This window comes from Oncorhynchus tshawytscha, linkage group LG12 (assembly GCF_018296145.1).
Source record: "Oncorhynchus tshawytscha isolate Ot180627B linkage group LG12, Otsh_v2.0, whole genome shotgun sequence".
NCBI classification, from domain to species: domain Eukaryota; kingdom Metazoa; phylum Chordata; class Actinopteri; order Salmoniformes; family Salmonidae; genus Oncorhynchus; species Oncorhynchus tshawytscha.
In genome coordinates, this window is record NC_056440.1 from 67,613,349 (window position 1) to 67,634,099 (window position 20,751).

Below are 20,751 nucleotides of genomic sequence, written 5' to 3' on the forward strand. Positions count from 1 at the left end.
GGTGTACTCTCATTTGTGTCTGGAAGAAGCTAGCAAGCTAGCCAACATTAGCCAGTTAGCTTGGATGCTATTGTGAATTCAGAAAATGGTCTGAATTTAGGAAAGGACAATCTGACCACACTCTGAATTTACGAACAGCTCACTCTGGCACTCCAGATTGAATTTACGAACAGCTCACTCTGGCACTCCAGATTGAATTTACGAACAGCTCACTCTGGCACTCCAGATTGAATTTACGAACACACCCATTGTGTCCTCTTAATGTTTCGGCTGTAGGCCTATATATCATGGTGGCAAGGCATATGAACATTTGAACTAACAGGTTAAAGAACAAACAACACTGTTGTCACAACACATAGGTTGTAATATGGCTTCCCCAGAGATTCTACCCATGTACCGCTACTGAGTCTGAACAGCCAAAAAGCACATACAATCAGATATCAAACCACATGAAGGTTTTAGACTGTTATTTGGCATATCTTGTTGCTTGATAGCTGCTTTGTAGACAGTTTACCAAGAACATGTGGTAGCTAACTAGCTTGTTAATTGTTTACAAACAAATTAGTGAATGTGCTAGAAAGCTAAATGGCTAGCTAGCTAGTTGACTACTGTGGCCAAAAATGGCTTGTTTTGAAAGTTGGATCATCTTATCCTTCGAAGCTTTAAAAGTGTTCAACTGTGAAACGTATATGGCATGCACTGTTGTCACCTTAGCTTGCTACATAACTTCTGATTGATAGGAAGAGGTAAGAGCACCACCACCAATCAGCCTACACCACTGCTAGTGCGCACACCAATCGTTACTATGACAACTAGCTTGGCCACGTCAACTATTGACTGCTGTCTGAAATCCGATTTGGTCACTATAACTTGCTGTTTGGACTGTCAGTATTCCGAAATGGATTTGAAAATCTAAACTGATTTGAGCATTAAGCCCTGCAGTGTGAATACGAGTTTATACTCACAACTCGCTTCAATTTAATAGGAGGAACATAATAGATTTGATGGATGAACTCGAGACCATGAGTGCATAGCCTATGCCTTCCTGTCGTCATCTGCTTTTCCTCTATGCACATGTTGGTAAAGAAATAAAACAGGTTAAAGCAAATTCTGGCTGTCCTGTTATTTTGTGAAAATTAAGGAGAAAAGCTATTGACTATTATGGACGATTAACTATTATGGACGATTGAGAGGCACTATGTTTCTCTCGCCCAAATCAGACAGAATTGCGACCTCACGCTTACCGATGTCCTGCAACGCACCCATCAGAAGCGGAAAGAGGTCAAGTCAGCTGATTATCAAACCTGCCCGGATAAGGATTCTTGGCTTGACACGATTGGATAACTGGCGAGCTTGAGTTGTTTACTTTTTTGCGAGTAACATTTCCCCTCTCCTTTCTAACTGTATACGGTTGCAGTAGGCTTTCGTTATTTGTGAAACTGACACACTTCAAAACGGAATGAGTACTACCATTAGCACCCAACGAGGACAGGTAAATATAACGATTAATGTTAGATAACAAGCTATAGAAGCTAGCTAATGTTAAATTAGCTAACGAACACGGATAAACACCATTTTAGCTAACGTTAGCTTCAATAATCAATCGTTTTCATTTGAACCCAAATTGGCCAGATTAGCTGTAGCTATCTACAACGTTTTAATCCAAACAACACCGTAACGTTAGTTAATTTAACAAACGTTAGCTAGCTACAGTAGTTTACTAACTTCAGGCTAGCTTGCTGGGTCGTTTTTACGACAGCCAGCTAATTTAGAAGCCTAAAGTTTGCCAGGTCTCTCTGGATATAGCCATATAGCTAACTTGCGCTCCTTAACTAGAGCTTGCCAGGAGCAATAACCACAAAGGCGTAGTTAGCATTCGGCTAACTAGCTATGAAAATGAGCCACTTACTGGTTTAAATCTAAAGTCCACTAGCCAGTTATCTAGCTAACTACTTCTTCGATGGGGTTTAACGGCGATTGGTCTCCAATGTTAATGGTCCATTACCGCCTCCAGCTGGACGGGGTATTGAATAAGAAAATAACAAGAAAACATCCCGGGAAAGGGAGAAAACGAAATATATAAAATAAAACACGTAAACTAAAAAAAAACATCATACTTCTCCAATCACAGTCCACTCAAAAATACATCCCTGTGATGGGGCTACATACACTGACAGGATTTCTTGCATGGCTGTGAAATCACGAAGACAAACGTTCAGCAGCATTCACAATGATTCCAGTTTGTTTTAGATGTCTTCTCCACTTGTGCTGTACAGTTTATGACCATTGCAATAAATAATACAAAGTCCACCTTTTTAACATGTAGCATTTCACTATCTCTCGGTTGATGAGAAACCTTCACTGGTCGTGGTGGCTCTACCATTGCTTCCCCCCCGCCACTTGTTCCTTCCAATTTTCTCACCACCTCCAGATAGGAGACACGCAGGCCACTCTTTACCCTTTCCACCTCATTCTCCTTTCCACCTCATTCTCCTTCACCCTAACAGGGCACTCCAAGAATTCAGGCGCATGTTCACCTCCACAGTTGCAGCATTTCCCTTCATCTGGCATATGATATTCTTCCCTTCTGCACACAGTTGACACAAGACCAAATCTTTTACATTTATGACACTGAAGTGGCTTGTGCACAAAAGCTCTTACAGGGTATCTAGGGAGAGACTATTTATCAAAGAAGAGTAGTATTGATGAAGTTAACTTCTTTTCTCCATCCACCATACAGGGCAATCGATGTGCACCAACCACTCCATCAAAGTCTTCAGTTATATCCTCTGCCATTATTTCTTGCGCCACACCAGAAATAACCCCCTTGATAGGCGTCCTGCTATGGAAATCCATGCAGGATACATTCCACTCCGATATCTTTTTGAATCTTAACACATGCTTCTAACACACGCTTCTTCTGCTCCGCAGACACAAACAAATCTAAACAAGACCACTTACCGACTCCATACTTTCTTCCAACACATTCCATATTTTCCTGGAGATGTTACATGGATTTCCCAAGTAGCAATGATCCAAAACTGATCCAAAACCCTGATTCGGACCAAAAATGAGGCTAGTGGTTTTCTATTTTCCAACATAGCTTTACTTCTCTTGTTTCTCTTTTTCTTCGCCACTGTAACCCACTCATTCTCACTTTCTGTACTATTAGTTTCACTCGACTCACTAGCAGTTTCAAACAAAACCTCAGTTTCTGCCATCTTCCGTCTAGCTAACTACTGTATTCACAGGAGTTGATTTTGTCCCCCCTCCCCAGACACGATCAGGACACGCAGATTGAAATATCAAAACCAACTCTGAACCAACTATATTAATTTGGGGACAGGTCGAAAAGCATTAAACATTTATGTCAATTTAGCTAGCTAACTTGCTATTGCTAGCTAATTTGACCTGGGATATAAACATTGGGTTATTTTACCTGAAATGCACAAGTTCCTCTAATCCACAGATAAAAGGGTACAAGTTTTTCTAGTAATCTCTCCTCCTTCAGGCTGCTTCTTCTGACTTCATATGGCGGTTGGCAACCAACTAAGGTGTATTGCCACTACCGACTTAAGTGTGGACCTCAGTTCATCTTTCAATCACCCGCGTGGTATATGCTCCTAATAACCAATGAGGAGATGGGAGAGGCGGGACTTGCAGCGCATTATACGTCACAAATAGAACCAAGTTCTATTTAGCGTCTGGCTATGCAGACGCTTGCTAGCAGTGTGTGTGCAATGATTGAATAACATGTATTTGGACATTTTATTTTGCTATGCACGCGACGCGACGCGAGTGGAGTGGTCAGCATGTGAGGCAAATGGCTGTAGCTTGCGTCTATATGGCCAGTTTAGTTAACGTTACTCCCCCAGATTTAAACTTGCTTGAGTTTATCAGGACACAGCTAAACCAGTGTCCTCTGTTAGCCATTTGAGCTGAAGCCTAGGCAGGAGGTATTGAGCAACATTTTACTGAACTACCTCTATAGGGCAGTGATGGAGAGGCAGAGATGAGCAAGATCTGATGATGTTGGACTGGTTTCCCAGACTGATTAAACCCTGACAATCATCTGACACTTTTTGTCCAATAACTGAAGATAGGGTGGTCATATTGTTATGATATTTTCAAATAAAATGTAATGTATGAAATTAAAAAGCCATATTATGCAAATGTGGCACCTAATACACAAATTAGTCTGTAGGAAAACACAATTACAGTAAATAAATCCCAATCATTTAAAGTAGGGATTGTCATATTAACAAATCTTAATGTTTAATGCAAAAGAGTTTGTAACAATTTATGAAATTAGAACAACTTTTTGTACGATTTATAAAAATGTGATACTTAATATGCTAATTGACTGAACACAAAATACAACAAGTTAGGACCATTCATTTAAACTAAGGTGGTCATTGTTAACATATATTGATGTTTTATGCAGAACTGGGAGTTTACACTGAGGAGTAATACCCTGACAACACCGCTCGCATCGTGTGCGCGAGCATTGCAAAATAAATGTAGAAATCCATATTATTCAATTATTGCACCCACACTGCTCGTGTGCGTCAACGAGCGTCTGCTTTGCCAAGGGCTAAAATATAAGTCCTTTCTATTTGTGACGCAGATCGCGCTGCAAGTCCTGCCTCTCCCATCTTCTCATTGGTTTATAGAAGCAGGTACCCACATGCCATCTCCTTATTGGTTATACCCACGTGGGTGACTGAAAGACGAACGAGGTCAGTGGCGGTAAAGCACCTAATTTATGAAAGTTGCCAATCGCAATATAGAGTTCATAGAAAAAAAGGCCTGGAAGGAGGAGAGGACTAGAAACGATTCGGTTGACCGTTTTATGTGTGGATTAATTGTCGGACTAGAGGACCTTGTGCATTTCAGGTAAAATAACAACTCAATGTTTATATCCCAGGACAAATTATCTAGCAACAGCAAGCTAGCTAAATAGGACAAATTAGCTAGCAAGTGCTAGCTAAATTGCCATAAATGTTTAATGCTTTTCGACCTGTCCTCAAATTAATGTAGTTGGTTCAGAGTTTGCTTTGATATTTTAACCTGTGCGTCGTGATCACGTTTGGTGTGGGGAGACAAAATAAATGTATGCATTATTGTGCACGATGGCGCACGCACGCAGCTGGTTTGGGTTCTGTGTAAGGTGGAGCCCATGCGTGTGTGTGTGTGTGTGTGTGTACACACACACACACACACACCAGGGGTGTCAAGAGTACATGTAATTGGGATTAATACAAAAAGCAGGCTTACTATTTAGTATTTACCAATTAGCAACTGGTAGGCGGTTTATATCACAGTTATGTTGGATTTAGTTGTCCAACTGAAGAGGCCTAGAGTGCCAAATATTAGGTCCAACCCTGTGCCACCTGCATACACACTCACATATACATATTAACCTTTTATTTATCTAGGTTTCAGGCTACCTTTTGCAGAGTTTTGACACTGTTTTTTATTTAACCTTTTATTTATCTAGGTAAGTCAGTTAAGAACAAATTGTTATTTTCAATGATGGCCTAGGAACAGTGGGTTAACTCCCTTGTTCAGGGGCAGAACGACAGATTTTTACCTTGTCAGCTCGGGGATTCGAACACTCTAACCACTATGCTACCTGCCGCCCGGTTCTCTATAGTTTTGATGGCATTTAGCATCTTTTCCCAATCAATTCTACCGAAAACAAGAGTGGGAGAAACTGTCTGCAACAGAAGTCACATCAGAGGCACAAGGGGAGGGGGTTTGCACCGGGAGAGGGGGCGAAAATGCTTCGTCAGGGACCGCAGCTGTGCCGCAAGGCAAAACGTCAACTAGCGACAAATCAAGGAGCCGATAGTTAATCTCACTGAAAAATAGTTGCCAACACTGGCTATGACGCTCTACTTTGTAACCTGTTATGCTTTTTTGGTGTATCTGAGGAAAACATGTAATGATAGACCCAAAATAATATAGTTTTACCTTATATTTCTGTCCAATACTCATGAAACACCCTCAGGACTTTCCAATACTTCTTAGCAATACAATGTCACACTGATCTTACTCTGGTAGGTTGAGGAAGACTTTACGCCAAGAGCAAATATGAACAAGCTGATTTTGCGGGTTTCACAAAAAGGGCTGCCCCACAGAATTCTTAGCATGGCACTTGCTTTAGATTTTGGCTCATGAATATCATAACATACAGTATTGGGATTTTTAGACATTGTTAACAACTGCTACATTAATGTTTTCAAATGATTCATGTATTTTGACGACCACATTATTGACATTTAGTGAAAGTAGATTTGTTTACTCCTGTTCTTTGTAGAATTCTCACATTAACCGTCCATTAACCTGTCTAGGTCTAGCGTCCATTAACATCATATCAATGGTGTGTCTGTGAAATCGCTGCATATTGTGACCCATTTCTTCCTCTAGTGTGGTTTACCTGTCCTCACTCTTACAATTCCTCCGCTCGTTTTGTCTTTTTAGGTATACATTGGGGAGTTGCCTCAAGACTTCCTGCGTATTACTCCCACCCAGCAGCAGCAACAAGTTCAGTTGGATGCCCAAGCAGCGCAGCAGTTGCAGTATGGGGGATCCCTGGGCACTGTAGGACGGCTTAGCATCACTGTAGTGCAGGTAAGGCATTTTTAACTGTGCATCTGCTTGGTCTTTCCCTATAGTCAAGACTTATTGTGGAACACAAGGTTATTAATGCAGTGGGAATGTTTTCCTGTGAATCACTGTTATGTCCCTCTTTTCTCCAGGCCAAGCTAGCTAAAAACTATGGTATGACACGCATGGACCCTTACTGCAGGGTCCGACTAGGGTATGCTGTTTATGAAACACCCACAGCCCATAATGGTGCCAAGAATCCACGATGGAACAAAGTTATCCAGTGCACTGTCCCACCTGGAGTAGACTCCTTCTACCTGGAGATCTTTGATGAGGTGAGAACGAAGGAATTCGGGGGCGGTGGGTGAGGAAGATCGTAACTTATTGGCTCGACAACTAGTCCTGTCTGGAGTTATTGATAGCAATCTACTTTGAGTGTTTCTTCTTGATGATCATCCTTCGTTTTAGGGACAAGTTACTGATTTGAGGTGTTTGTGCTGGTCACTTTTCCAGAGGGCATTCTCCATGGATGACAGAATTGCATGGACACATGTCACCATCCCGGAAGGCCTGAGAGAGGGCAGTGTGGTTGATGAGTGGTACAGCCTCAGTGGCAGACAAGGCGACGACAAGGAGGGCATGATCAACCTGGTCATGTCTTATGCTGTGAGTTCATAAAACACACATGCTCACATTGTCATTGTAGGACAGTTTGCAAGTGATTGATTGATATTCCTCTTGGCTCTCATGCTTTCAGAACATGCCAGCAGGTATGCATATGTCTCCACCCGTTGTCCTCATGCCCACAGTCTATCAGCAGGGGGTAGGATACGTACCCATTGCAGGTGAGTAGAATCATACTGTGATGTAGTGTTAGGTTGAATTTTTGATACAATAATCCAAACAGATTCCAAGAAAACTCAAGCTAGATTAATTCACCTCACTGGGTGTTGCAGCTGCAAAAGCACACATACCGGTCATAACACGACTACAGGCTACTGCAATCCACTAGATAATTACACTCCTCATACACAAAGAGCCTAAATCTAACACTACTTTTGATCTCCAAAAATATATAAAAACTGTATATTCATATTCAGAGTATATAAAACAGTAAAGATACAAGACAGTGTTATAGAACAGTAATTATGATCCCTTTCCCTCTTCCCAAATACAATGAACATAGATCTTTCCATCTAACCCATAAAATAATAATTACTAATGCTAGGCTAATTATGCAATTATAAACTGATTAAAATGGGCTCATGTCAGTCTTCAACAGTTGGCAATCTTAGACAGAGACACTGCAGCCACCTAATAAGGCTCAATTCTATTTTGATTGCTAGTCTACTTTCCAAATGGAAGTGGGCATAGCATGCCTTATGTATGTGAAACTAAAGGACGAAATAGACCACGCCCCTGACTGACCACAGAACAATTTTTCTGACTATTGTACATGTTGAATCGCCACTGCTCATCGGCACCCAGCAAGTGATCTACTTACTTTGCACGGGAGATATTTATTAGTGTGTGTTGCCCTTAAGAACTGTTGACCTGTTTTAAATTCTACATTAATAATAGGAGATTGTTGCTTACCCATTTCTCTCTGGTTTGCTCTTCTCAGGAGTGCCCACTGTATACAACCAGGGAATGGTGCCCATGGGTATGCCTGCAGCACCCACAGTCGCCCCACAAGAGGCTCCCTGTAGCGAGGAGGATCTTAAGGCAATGCAGGACATGTTCCCCAATCTGGACAGGGAAGTGATCCGCACTGTAATTGAGGCCCAGCAAGGTAACAAGGATGCCGCCATCAACTCTCTGCTCCAGATGACAGAAGAGCTGTAACAGTGGAGCCACAAATAAATCCACTGTGGCTGCCAGAACATTGCCCATTCACAGCAACAGCACAGTCTGTAAATATGCACTCAGGCCTGCGAGCTCTCAACTGTCACTCACACTAAATAAAATCCAGCTGTTTTTTGTTTCTTTACCATAAGCAGATGTCCATATCTGAGGTGTCACACATTTATACATCTGTATACATTACCATCTGTATTATGAAACAATGTATAGCTTTGTTCCCAGTCCACATCTGGGATTGGGACAAATTGGTTTACCTATTGATAAGTGCTGTGATGGCTGGTTGGATTCTCAATGTTACATTCCACTTCACTCAGAATGGGTTATGTACAATTGATGTTGATGCAGTGCTACTGTATGTGGAATAAAGAAAGGAATTGATCCTGCAGAAGCTTTAGATCTTTATGAAAGTAGTTGTTGTGAGACATTGTTGAGAGCTCCCTAACCTGTCTTCTCTGTATATGTGTATTGACTAGTACTGTCCTGAGCCGATCTGTATTTGATTGAGATTGATTGATATATATCAATCTGTATAAATATAGTTATATATATTCAAAATATGATAAATTATGAAGACAAGAGATTTAGGTATGCAGCGGTTCAGAGCAGAAAGAGGACTTATCACAATATAACAAACCGCGATGACTTAGGACAAGTGAAAATTCCCACATAGCCACACAGCCAATGCCTATCAACCTCTCAAATGTTGAGGTTCATTTGCCACCATTCCACTCTACTCTGGATAATGCCATATGATTTTGTACTTCTCCAACCAAAAATGCCTCCGAATGTTTCAATATCACTGGTCAGTTGTTTAGTAAGAGTGGGTAACTATGGTTGAAGAATATATCATGGTAATCCAATATCAAATAATGACAGGGTAATACAAAATGATTGAATGCAGTGAAGAAATAAACATATTATTGATATCATCCTTTCCCTTCACCCTATCTGAATTCACAGGTTTTATTTCAAACCGTTATAGGCTGTGAAAATCCCTGCTGGTTTAATAAACAAAATTGTGTGCACAGCCCAATACCATGATATTCAGAAAATTGTTGGTATGACTATCTTACAGATGAAATGTAATGTCCTATTATATATAGGCCCACACATAAAGAGGAGACTTGTAAAGATCCATTGACATGAGGTATTGAATGTTGCCGCACCCCCCCCCCCCCAGGTCTGATTTTAACATGGGGTTTTCATTTTCTATTTGTATTCGCTTAATCTTAAAAGATGTGCATATATTTTTCCAAGGAAAGATCCTCTGTTTTGGTGTGATTCATTAAAGAAAATATATAGTGCATTTCTTTATGCTTAGGCCATCTCCATGAGTGTCATACAGTATGTAAAAAATACTTATTGTTTAAATTTAAAAGACCCAATTCTGGGCACTTGTGTTTGATTTAGCACTCTATCCCCTCTTGATTTAACACATTCCTCTCCCGTTCACTTTCGTGAAGACACAGCAAGCACTTTCATTTTAAATATTAGGTTTTCTTGTCTGTTTTCCCACATGTCCCATTCTCATAGACATATTTTGAACATGATTGTGTCATGTTTAGCCAGACATCTGTATAATCCCTAACACTTCCAACGTTTAACCATTCTACTTGTTTGTTGGTGGTAGTCCATAAGTAAATGTACCGTCCTAAGCTAAAGAGACCATAACATTTATTTCACTTTTACAGTCCTTTTAGATAGATCAATGCACAAGGATGTTTGAAGGCACTCTTGCAGAAGTTAGGAAGGTTGTTCTGATTCTGTTGCAATGGAATGGCAAGGCTACGTGCTACAGCAGTTTATCTGGTTTGAATGTACAACACTTTTTTGGCATCAAATTATGTTTGCAATTTGACATTTGCTCTTGTTTCTTTTACTCATGACACATTATGGAAATAAATGTTTTATCTGCACGTGTTTGGTCTTGTAGTGTAGATCTCATCCTGGTTTGTTTGCTATGCCATTTTTGGACTTGATGATTGAAATATACCATAGACTTTTGAAGAATATCAGTTAAAAATGACTCATGAGCTTAGTTCAACTGCCATAACCCAAAATATAAGCTTGTTTTACATCTTTGTAAACAATGAAATTGTTAACAAACACTGTATAGACTCAAAACATGATTAAGGCCAACATTCAATCCGGACTATGGAAGATCTGTGTTACAGCGCAATTGACATATAAAAGTAATTTTCGATTGAGCCGACATGTGCTGCGTTTACCGTTAATGTGGTCTCTGCGATCACTGGAACATTGCCTTTAAAACGTGCATATAGTGGACAAAACGTGATTGGATTGAATCTGGCCCTTAAACTATAATTTTGTACTCATGGATGGTACATCAATAGAGACAGAGACTGTCTGAACTGCAGATTGCCCCTTTAAACCTCACCATGTTGTCAATGATACAAGAACATCACTACCCTATTCTAGCTACATATTTTATTATACCTTTACTATCTTGTGACTTACTGCTTGGCAAGTTTTGTTGCGTCAATATATTTTCAAAAGTCACTAGTAGCTACAAGTAATTGCCAAAATAATAGAAAAACTTGAGTAAATGAGGTTTCTGGTGGCTCTTTCATGGTGTGTGGTGCATTTTCCTGCCATGGTTAATGACCACTCAACCCATAGAGCAGTGGTATTCATATTATTTCAGCACAAACCCCCAATTTTTTCTGCCAGATTTTTACATCAACAAATAACCTTATATTCATTGCATTTTCATCTCTTACCAAAATGAAGAAAAAAAACAATTTACTTAAAACGTTATCTTTCAAATAATCTTTCTCAAAAACGTTTGTATATCGTTGGTATCCTATTGGTACGTTTCTCGAAAACATTTGTATATCGTTGGTACCCTATTTTTTTGTTGACATTTTGGCGACCCCACTGCAGTTCTGTCGCAACCCTGACTTTGAATACCACTGCCCTAGAGGGCAAGATAAACACCAGTACTGTACATACACAACCATTCTGAGTGGTCACCTTCAATTTCTGATGAATAATTTCTATCCTGATGGGAGTGGATGACAATGCCGCCATCCACAGGGCACGAGTGGTCCCTGAATGGTTTGATGAGCATAAAAACGATTTAAACCATATGCCATGGCCGTCTCAGTCACTAGATCTCAACCAAATTGAACACTTATGGGAGATTCTGAATCAATGCATTGAAGCTCTTCTGGCAGCTCCTGTTGGCCCAATGCCTTATTAGGACACTTTATGTTGTTACTGTTATTTTGCCAGTTACCTGTACATACTTCTAAGTAGCATAATGTTACTGTTATAGTGGTCACTGTGAATAGCTTGAAGGATTGTGAGAATTGCTGAAAGAGCAAAGCAACATGCAGAAGCACATGATGTTGCTGTTGTTTATTAATCACTACAAATGAGAAAAGAGATTACCCACTACATTTATCATAGAAAATACATTCATTCTACAATGAAAGTATAAGAACATAATAGTAAGTGTTGCCAATTGTGGAAATACAGTGACATGACAGATTTAAGTTAAATGTTACAAGAAAACAAATTTAGAGTAAAACATTCAATGTCATGAGGATAATTCCTATATCAGTGTGCATGTTGTCTCCCTAGACGTTTAGCGCCTCATTCTGCGCTTTCTCGTCGTCCCCGGGGCGGCGGTCGTTTTTGCATTACAGTCTGTGACATGACATCCGCACGACTCAACGTGGATGTAGGAGTGCTTGACCTTTGACCCATCAGGGCAGAGCAGCTCCACCTCTTTCTGGCTAGTGGTCGCCTCTTGGCAGCAGGAGCAGTAGTGCATCATGGTGTTCGCCTCTGCTGAGTACCTGCACATTCACAGAAACACAAGACAAGTTGAAAAGAGGGCTTGAATTCCCTGGGTTGTCTTGACAAGATGAGCACAGGAACAATAAGTAAGTCAAATTGGCTTCTAGTTCATAAAGGGCACACTAGACAGTGAATAGGTGATGACTGACTGGGGCCTGCATGACATTGACTATTGCTGCGTTCAATATCCGTAGTACTTACATGGAAGAGGTTCCACAGTTTCCTGAGCAGGAATTGATCTCCACAGGCTCAGCGGTCACACAGCCACTGATGACAATGCTAGTGGTGGTGTACTTCATCTCACAGACATTCCTGCGTTCTGTGCCTGGTCAGGAAAGATGCATCAAGAGTTATTGTTTGAAACAGTATGACAGTAGATGAAGCAGAAACGTCCGATATATACATTGTTGGCCAGTATGTAGGCACAATTTCCTGTTGGTCTTATTTTGGTGACATAGCATGCTAGTATTAACCAGTAGATAGGTGGTTATTAGGAATGATTTGGCTGGACGTGTTACTTACAAGTCTTGCAGCATCCATTTGCATCTGTCTTTTCTGTGTCCTGCAGTGAAAAATAGGAGAGATGATTTATAAGCGGCAGATTGTATACATTATGTGAGCTCCCTTCCATTCTAAATGTTACTGAAACATCTATCGCTATGACCCAAGAGCACTACAAATTATAGTAACATTCTGAGTGAGAATGGGAAACAGTGTAACTTCAGTGTTGATTCTCCCCAAGAAGGAGGTGAGATAGGACAGAAACTCACTGGGACACAGATCTCTGGGCTGAAATCAGGGCACACAGTCTTCACCTCTACTGGTATATATTGGTCATCACTTTTGTCACACGTGTACATCACACATTTGTCACCAGGTGGTGACCATGTTTCGTTCACCTGTCACACAAGGAGAAGATGATGAAGAATTATGATGGAGTTTCAGATCATGCAGACAGATTATGCATCCTCATACACTCTTGTGGTACTCACCTGCATAGTGTGTTTGGTCTTATCTGGCATATTAACCACACAGCTTGTCTGTACACATTTCCCACAACACTGACCAGGTATGGCCTGATACTGGAAGCCCTAATACGAGCATGGAGAGTATATTAGTAAATCATTGGTAACCTACTTCATAAGCCTTCAGAGTAGGCTACTGCAAGTTTCTTATAAATACGTAAATCCATGTATCATGTTTGTTAAGAGAGACATGACTACCTGTGAACATGTAGTGTCGCAGGAGATATTTGTGCACACAATGTTGTTGAGCTTGGTGCTAGGATCCATGGTCGAGCTGCAGATACAATTCTCACATGTTCCTTTGGGAACTTCAGCACCAGGCTGGAGTGAAAGGGAGAGACACACGTTATAATCCACAATAACAGACTGTTTGAGTAGAGGTGGGTCAGAGTGCAAAGGGAGCAGTTCTATAGTATAATGCATCCAATTATGAGGGCAGTAAACACAATACAGCTTATCTCAAGCTATGTGTGTGGGTGTCTTTCAGAAGCTTGTTGAATTTAATTGATTTGAAATGATTTATTCTCACCTGGTACTCAATGTTATTGTAGACACATACACCCTTAGGAACTGAACAGACACACATTGAGAAGGAATCAGTCAGTGATACCAGTGATTCATGTCATAGTTAACACAAACGTAATTCAAACCAGTGATACCTGGGAATTACAAAGTCAATGAACTAACTAAACTGCTGATGAAGACAATCAAAGGGTCTTACCACAGGTATAATCTGGACAGCAGCTTGAGTTGGATGTGCTTATAATTGCCTCCCACCCTGGCTGGCAGTCCATCATGACTTTGGGGCAAAGCAGTGCATCACACTCTGTTATAGAGGTAACCAATGAGAAGTGATTAAAAGACACGCCGATAGAGGGTCAAATAACCCCTATGACCCTACACAACACTTCAGATGATCTTGGTCTAGTACTGTATGAATAAGAGTTGGCTTTCTAATGATTTACCGAAGGGTCTGTTCCATCACTCACCACATGTATATTTCTGGCAGCAGCCTTCTGTCTTGTTCACCAGTCTGTAACCAGTCTCATTGCAGATGGGTGTGGCTGGTGTGGGGCAGGTGATAGGCTGACACTGGACAATCATGGAGTCCATGTCACATGTGCATTGCTGGCAACCACTCTCCCATGTATCACCAGGCTTAATGGAAAAACAGGGTAATGTCAGGTCAATACATAGAAAAGACAAACTCAAATGTTGTTGTTCTGCAATGAACTGGATTTAACCATGGCAGTTAAGATGAACCATCATAAGGTGAGAAGGAATGGGTTGGAAGTGGTTATTCAGAGACTAAACGTTTTCTGGTCTGTTCTTTGGAAGGAATAAAGAGGACAAGACCTATCAATGAAAAGTATCCATCCTAAGTATGTGAGTTTCCCTGACTCACGTGAAATGCATCTCATGATATGTCTATGTGAGAATGAATATCTGGAGAATATTTAGATGGAGGAAATTCTTACCATTTGGGGGTTGCCATCAGGTCCGGTGCAGCCTGAAAATAAATACAGGGTGTTTTTAAAATGTTTGTAGTTGGGGTCAAGTTGGGGTCAAGTTCTTCACACCTCCACATTTTTTAACTCTTCCATGACAAATAAAGCCAGTAAACTGTGATTCATGCTGAATTCAACTTTTAAAAGTACAGAAATGTCTAATTCTTATATTGATAGCTACCTGCAAAATGATCCATAACCCATTCTTACCACAGGAGACCACACAAGTATCAGAGTAGGTGCTGAACAAGACGGTTTTAGATGGACAGAAGCAACCCTCCTTCGTCTTATTGATCATTTGAGTTTGGTTGTTCAAATACTTCTCATTATATCTGCGTACAAAATAGGTTTGGGATTATACAGGAGATCATTTATTTAAAAGAATATGAAGGAAATTCATATGACATCTAAAGCTTACCTGGTATTACATGTTGGTTCAACTGCTGGACCACATGGCATGTACACCTTAGTGGCTGGGCATGTATGCTCTGCAGGACAAAAATAGGTCACAGTTATGCTAAATACCAGCAAAAATTTTTTAAGTCGCTGCCTATGAATTTGTGGCATAACTACTATGCTTGGATTCATAGCTCACCACATTCTCCATGGGAGAACTTCCTCCATTCAATGCAGATCCCTTTATTTGCACATTCAGATGCATACGCCTCCAGACTAGAGCAGCTAGAATTAGCATTGTAGCAGACATCTGATCTACAGGCCTGAACGAAGGCATCAGGAGAAACCGCTTTATGGCATTCCTCAAAGACCCTTTGACAGAAAAGAACATAGTGATTTAGAGAGATGCATGGAGTGCAACCTTTAACCAGAAATGCCAATGGAACAGTACCTGTATTATGATAGAAACAAGTTTCAAATACAAGCAAATGAACATGACAGAAAATGTACATTACAATTGATAAAACACATTAGGAAGTGAATTATCATTTAGCCATTCCTATTGTGTGCTTGTTCCCTTTCTCAAACTTAGTTTGACATGTTCCTTACTTGCTGTTCATGATTTCACAAACGGCTGTCTTGCAGGGGTAGGGGATGTGCTTGCGGGTGGTGCTGTTGGAGGAGTTGGACAGTCCTGGTTTGGAATTAGCCACTGGCTAGCTGCGACTGAGCAGCTCTGTATCTGACCATTAGGTGACTGGCAGTCATTCTTCTGGGAATTATCACAGGTACCTTGAAAAATAGGGATATTGCATAGTGTAAAACCTAGTTAGCAAGGCCAGGCCATTGTTTTTTGTTGTATGCAATTTCTATAGGGTGGTCTCGATAGGAGCATCTACTGACAGTTTGAAACTGTGAAATGTATATTGACCCTCTTTTATAATACTCACCACACTGGCCCTCTGTGCTGCTTTGGAAGAGGGAGTAAGGAAGGTTGATGCTAAATGATGACCCCTTGTAAGACACCTGAACCTTAAGATCAGGGATCTCCAGCACAACCTCCACACCAGTACTTGTTAGAGCAATGTCACCCATTCTGTAAGCTGGGTAGATTCGTTTACTGTTGACATATACCTGCATTTGTGCAAAAATGGATACACATTTAGATGGTTGAGTCATGTGTTATCTTGAAAGTAGTAACATGACAATATTAACCCCGTTATTGGTTTTAATTTAAAGTTATGGGATTTTAATAATGCATGATAACGCAGCAGCATAAAAACGCAGCAGCATAGAAAAATACAAGCAATGGGAATGATATTTTTTAAATAGTTACCACGTTTTCTGTTGTTTCACCAGATCTCTGCTGGGTAAGAATCACTTCATAGGAATTGTAGTGAATGATAAGGGACTGAGGACAGAATCCACTGTCGGCGTTTCCACAGTAGTGATTATCAACAATAATGGTAAGGTTGTATTTGAAGTTGATTTCTTTCACTAAGATGTATGAGCAGTTCTCCTGGAAATTGTAATATACTCCATCAAATGTCATGTAGTGAGATCCACCCCATCCACTGCATACACCTGCAACATGTTAAAATATGAGTTGATAATAATCTAAGCTATTGACACAGGACAATGAAAACTAATGAGCATTAATGTCTTATTTTCACTCAGATTGTTGGGTTGTATGTTGTCACTTACATTCACATTCATATGTAAAGCAGCATCCAGTTGAATCATAGACCTTGACAGGTGGACGACCATTCTCACACTGTAGTGGCTCCACTGGCTTGCATTTTACTGGTATATGGACAACAATTCCATCCTGGCAAATTGCTGTGGTACAGCTATTCAGCTGCCAAGACTCTCCATTCTGCCATTGATTTGATAAGGGAAAGCAATTACTCAAACATGCACACACAGGGTTGAACACACAAGCATTACACCACAAAGACAAATATACCCATTCACCCATTTTATTATTCAAAACCTAATTAAAATGACCTTTCTTGGTGGCTGAATGCTAGTGCAGTCTGGGGAGGATTGAGTTGTTGGTGGTGTGGTTGTTGTCTCTTCTGACGTTGTGGGTGAAACAGTGGGTGGTGTAGAGGAAGGACAGGGATTTGATTCAACTTCAACTTGACACGTTGCTTTGCAGTAAGCGGTGAAGCACCACCCTGAACCATCAGTCACATTATACACTAGGTTCCCTGATTGTTAAGAAAGGCAAGTGTTACAACATTTCCTTTTACAAATGAAAATTAATTAAAAGATTAGTGAAATGAAATTGATTTTGATTGTCTAAATGACATTTCTAACATGTTACCTGGTAGATATTGTGTCCCATTAACAATGCACATACACTGGCTGGTGGTGACTACTTGTGATGTTGGTGTAATAATCACTTGTGGCGATGTTGAAGGATTTCTTGTTGTTTCTAATGGGCCTGTGATGACAACTGGCTCTGTTGTTTCTGTACTTGTTGTTGAAGGCTGTGATGTCAAAGTTACAACTTCAGCAGTTGTGGAATATGTAATTGGGCCTGTGGTGGCTTCTTTAGGTGGCTTTGTGGATGTAGATGGAATTGTCTCAGTTGTGGTTTCTTCAACTGTTGTAGTTTCACCTCTTGTAGGTGTAGTTACCTCTGTTGTTGTTGTTAAAGTAGTGGGATTGGAAGTTATGACAACTGGCCCTGATGTTTCTTCACCTAATCTTGTGGGCTGAGGTGTGGAGGTAGAGGTTTCAACAATTACAGTGGTGGAAGTTGTTGTTGGGCCGGAGGTGACTTCTTTAGGTGGTTTTGTAGATGGACTTGTCTCATTTGTGGTTTCTTCAACTGTTGTCGTTCCACCTGTGGTAGGTCTAGTTACCTCTGTAGTTGTTGTGGTTGAAGTCGTGGGATTGTAATCAATGACAACTGGCCCTGTTGTTTCTTCACCTAATCTTGTTGGCTGAGGTGTGGAGGTAGAGGTTTCAACAATTACAGTGGTGGAAGTGGTTGTTGGGCCCGTGGGGACTTCTTTAGGTGGCTTTGTGGATGTAGATGAAATTGTCTCAGTTGTGGTTTCTTCAACTGTTGTCGTTACACCTGTGGTAGGTGTAGTTACCTCTGTTGTTGTTGTTAAAGTAGTGGGATTGGATGTAATGACAACTGGCCCTGATGTTTCTTCACCTGTTCCTCTGGTCTGTGATGTTGAAGTAGAGGTTTCAACAATTACAGTGGTGGAAGTGGTTGTTGGGCCGGAGGTGACTTCTTTAGGTGGTTTTGTAGATGGACTTGTCTCATTTGTGGATTCTTCAACTGTTGTCGTTCCACCTGTGGTAGGTGTCATTGTTGTGGGTGCAATTGTTGTTGTTGTTAAAGTAGTGGGATTGGATGTAATGACAACTGGCCCTGATGTTTCTTCACCTGTTCCTGTGGGCTGTGATGTTGAAGTAGAGGTTTCAACAATTACAGTGGTGGAAGTTGTTGTTGGGCCGGAGGTGACTTCTTTAGGTGGTTTTGTAGATGGACTTGTCTCATTTGTGGTTTCTTCAACTGTTGTCGTTCCACCTGTGGTAGGTCTAGTTACCTCTGTAGTTGTTGTGGTTGAAGTCGTGGGATTGTAATCAATGACAACTGGCCCTGTTGTTTCTTCACCTAATCTTGTGGGCTGAGGTGTGGAGGTAGAGGTTTCAACAATTACAGTGGTGGAAGTGGTTGTTGGGCCGGAGGTGACTTCTTTAGGTGGTTTTGTAGATGGACTTGTCTCATTTGTGGTTTCTTCAACTGTTGTCGTTCCACCTGTGGTAGGTGTCATTGTTGTGGGTGCAATTGTTGTTGTTGTTAAAGTAGTGGGATTGGATGTAATGACAACTGGCCCTGATGTTTCTTCACCTGTTGCTGTGGGCTGTGATGTTGAAGTAGAGGTTTCAACAATTACAGTGGTGGAAGTGGTTGTTGGGCCCGTGGTGACTTCTTTAGGTGGCTTTGTGGATGTAGATGAAAATGTCTCCGTTGTGGTTTCTTCAACTGTTGTTGGTACACCTGTGGTAGGTGTCATTGTTGTGGGTGCAATTGTTGTTGTTGTTAACGTAGTGGGATTGGATGTAATGACAACTGGCCCTGATGTTTCTTCACCTGTTGTTGTGGGCTGTGATGTTGAAGTAGAGGTTTCAACAATTACAGTGTTGGAAGTGGTTGTTGGGCCCGTGGGGACTTCTTTAGGTGGCTTTGTGGATGTAGATGAAAATGTCTCCGTTGTGGTTTCTTCAACTGTTGTTGGTACACCTGTGGTAGGTGTCATTGTTGTGGGTGCAATTGTTGTTGTTGTTAACGTAGTGGGATTGGATGTAATGACAACTGGCCCTGATGTTTCTTCACCTGTTGTTGTGGGCTGTGATGTTGAAGTAGAGGTTTCAACAATTACAGTGGTGGAAGTGGTTGTTGGGCCCGTGGGGACTTCTTTAGGTGGCTTTGTGGATGTAGATGAAATTGTCTCAGTTGTGGTTTCTTCAACTGTTGTCGTTACACCTGTGGTAGGTGTAGTTACCTCTGTTGTTGTTGTTAAAGTAGTGGGATTGGATGTAATGACAACTGGCCCTGATGTTTCTTCACCTGTTGTTGTGGGCTGTGATGTTGAAGTAGAGGTTTCAACAATTACAGTGGTGGAAGTGGTTGTTGGGCCGGAGGTGACTTCTTTAGGTGGTTTTGTAGATGGACTTGTCTCATTTGTGGTTTCTTCAACTGTTGTCGTTCCACCTGTGGTAGGTGTCATTGTTGTGGGTGCAAGTGTTGTTGTTGTTAAAGTAGTGGGATTGGATGTAATGACAACTGGCCCTGATGTTTCTTCACCTGTTACTCTGGTCTGTGATGTTGAAGTAGAGGTTTCAACAATTACAGTGGTGGAAGTGGTTGTTGGGCCGGAGGTGACTTCTTTAGGTGGTTTTGTAGATGGACTTGTCTCATTTGTGGTTTCTTCAACTGTTGTCGTTCCACCTGTGGTAGGTGTCATTGTTGTGGGTGCAATTGTTGTTGTTGTTAAAGTAGTGGGATTGGATGTAATGACAACTGGCCCTGATGTTTCTTCACCTGTTCCTCTGGTCTGTGATGTTGAAGTAGAGGTTTCAACAATTACAGTGGTGGAAGTGGTTGTTGGGCCGGAGGTGACTTCTTTAGGTGGTTTTGTAGATGGACTTGTCTCATTTGTGGATTCTTCAACTGTTGTCGTTCCACCTGTGGTAGGTGTCATTGTTGTGGGTGCAATTGTTGTTGTTGTTAAAGTAGTGGGATTGGATGTAATGACAACTGGCCCTGTTTTTTCTTCACCTGTTGTTGTGGGCTGTGATGTTGAAGTAGAGGTTTCAACAATTACAGTGGTGGAAGTTGTTGTTGGGCCGGAGGTGACTTCTTTAGGTGGTTTTGAAGATGGACTTGTCTCATTTGTGGTTTCTTCAACTGTTGTCGTTCCACCTGTGGTAGGTGTCATTGTTGTGGGTGCAATTGTTGTTGTTGTTAAAGTAGTGGGATTGGATGTAAT

At 41.1% G+C, this 20,751-nt stretch overlaps 3 protein-coding genes across 3 annotated transcripts; 1 reads left to right on the forward strand and 2 right to left on the reverse strand.

The window, feature by feature from the left end:
* The first annotated feature begins 1,308 nt into the window (after positions 1-1,308).
* LOC112263779 (toll interacting protein) lies at positions 1,309-10,391 on the forward strand. Its single transcript, XM_024440368.2, has 6 exons — positions 1,309-1,492; positions 6,487-6,636; positions 6,765-6,947; positions 7,126-7,278; positions 7,370-7,457; positions 8,237-10,391. The coding sequence occupies exons 1-6, from the start codon at positions 1,460-1,462 to the stop codon at positions 8,455-8,457; spliced, it is 828 nt and encodes a 275-aa protein (XP_024296136.1). The 5' UTR covers positions 1,309-1,459; the 3' UTR covers positions 8,458-10,391.
* Positions 10,392-11,841: 1,450 nt separating this feature from the next.
* Positions 11,842-15,913, reverse strand: LOC112263780 (intestinal mucin-like protein). The gene is made up of 14 exons (XM_042330959.1): positions 15,839-15,913; positions 15,429-15,601; positions 15,252-15,321; positions 15,044-15,165; positions 14,804-14,835; positions 14,315-14,483; positions 14,047-14,151; positions 13,855-13,895; positions 13,524-13,646; positions 13,293-13,391; positions 13,071-13,199; positions 12,823-12,862; positions 12,502-12,625; positions 11,842-12,299 (listed from the first exon to the last, which is right to left on the reverse strand). Exons 1-14 carry the CDS (start codon positions 15,847-15,849, stop codon positions 12,086-12,088), a joined length of 1,452 nt encoding a protein of 483 aa, XP_042186893.1. The 5' UTR covers positions 15,850-15,913; the 3' UTR covers positions 11,842-12,085.
* On the reverse strand, positions 15,855-18,159 carry LOC121847866 (intestinal mucin-like protein; the record flags this gene model as incomplete). The annotated part of the gene is made up of 6 exons (XM_042331113.1): positions 17,559-18,159; positions 17,237-17,442; positions 16,934-17,105; positions 16,566-16,813; positions 16,180-16,363; positions 15,855-16,021 (listed from the first exon to the last, which is right to left on the reverse strand). Coding segments are annotated over exons 1-6 (1,011 nt in total), but the record flags the coding sequence as incomplete, so codon positions are not given.
* Positions 18,160-20,751: the final 2,592 nt, after the last annotated feature.

What these genes read in the sequence shown, in the direction of transcription:
- LOC112263779 (XM_024440368.2), top strand. Translation starts at nt 1,460, where the DNA reads ATGAGTACTACCATTAGCACCCAACGAGGACAG. An exon ending in TTAGCATCACTGTAGTGCAG is followed by an intron (nt 6,637 to 6,764) that starts GTAAGGCATTTT and finishes TCTTTTCTCCAG; the next exon opens with GCCAAGCTAGCTAAAAACTA. An exon ending in ACCTGGTCATGTCTTATGCT is followed by an intron (nt 7,279 to 7,369) that starts GTGAGTTCATAA and finishes TCATGCTTTCAG; the next exon opens with AACATGCCAGCAGGTATGCA.
- LOC112263780 (XM_042330959.1), bottom strand. An exon ending in ACAATAACATTGAGTACCAG is followed by an intron (nt 13,647 to 13,854) that starts GTGAGAATAAAT and finishes CTTTCACTCCAG; the next exon opens with CCTGGTGCTGAAGTTCCCAA. An exon ending in AAATGGATGCTGCAAGACTT is followed by an intron (nt 12,626 to 12,822) that starts GTAAGTAACACG and finishes TTTCCTGACCAG; the next exon opens with GCACAGAACGCAGGAATGTC.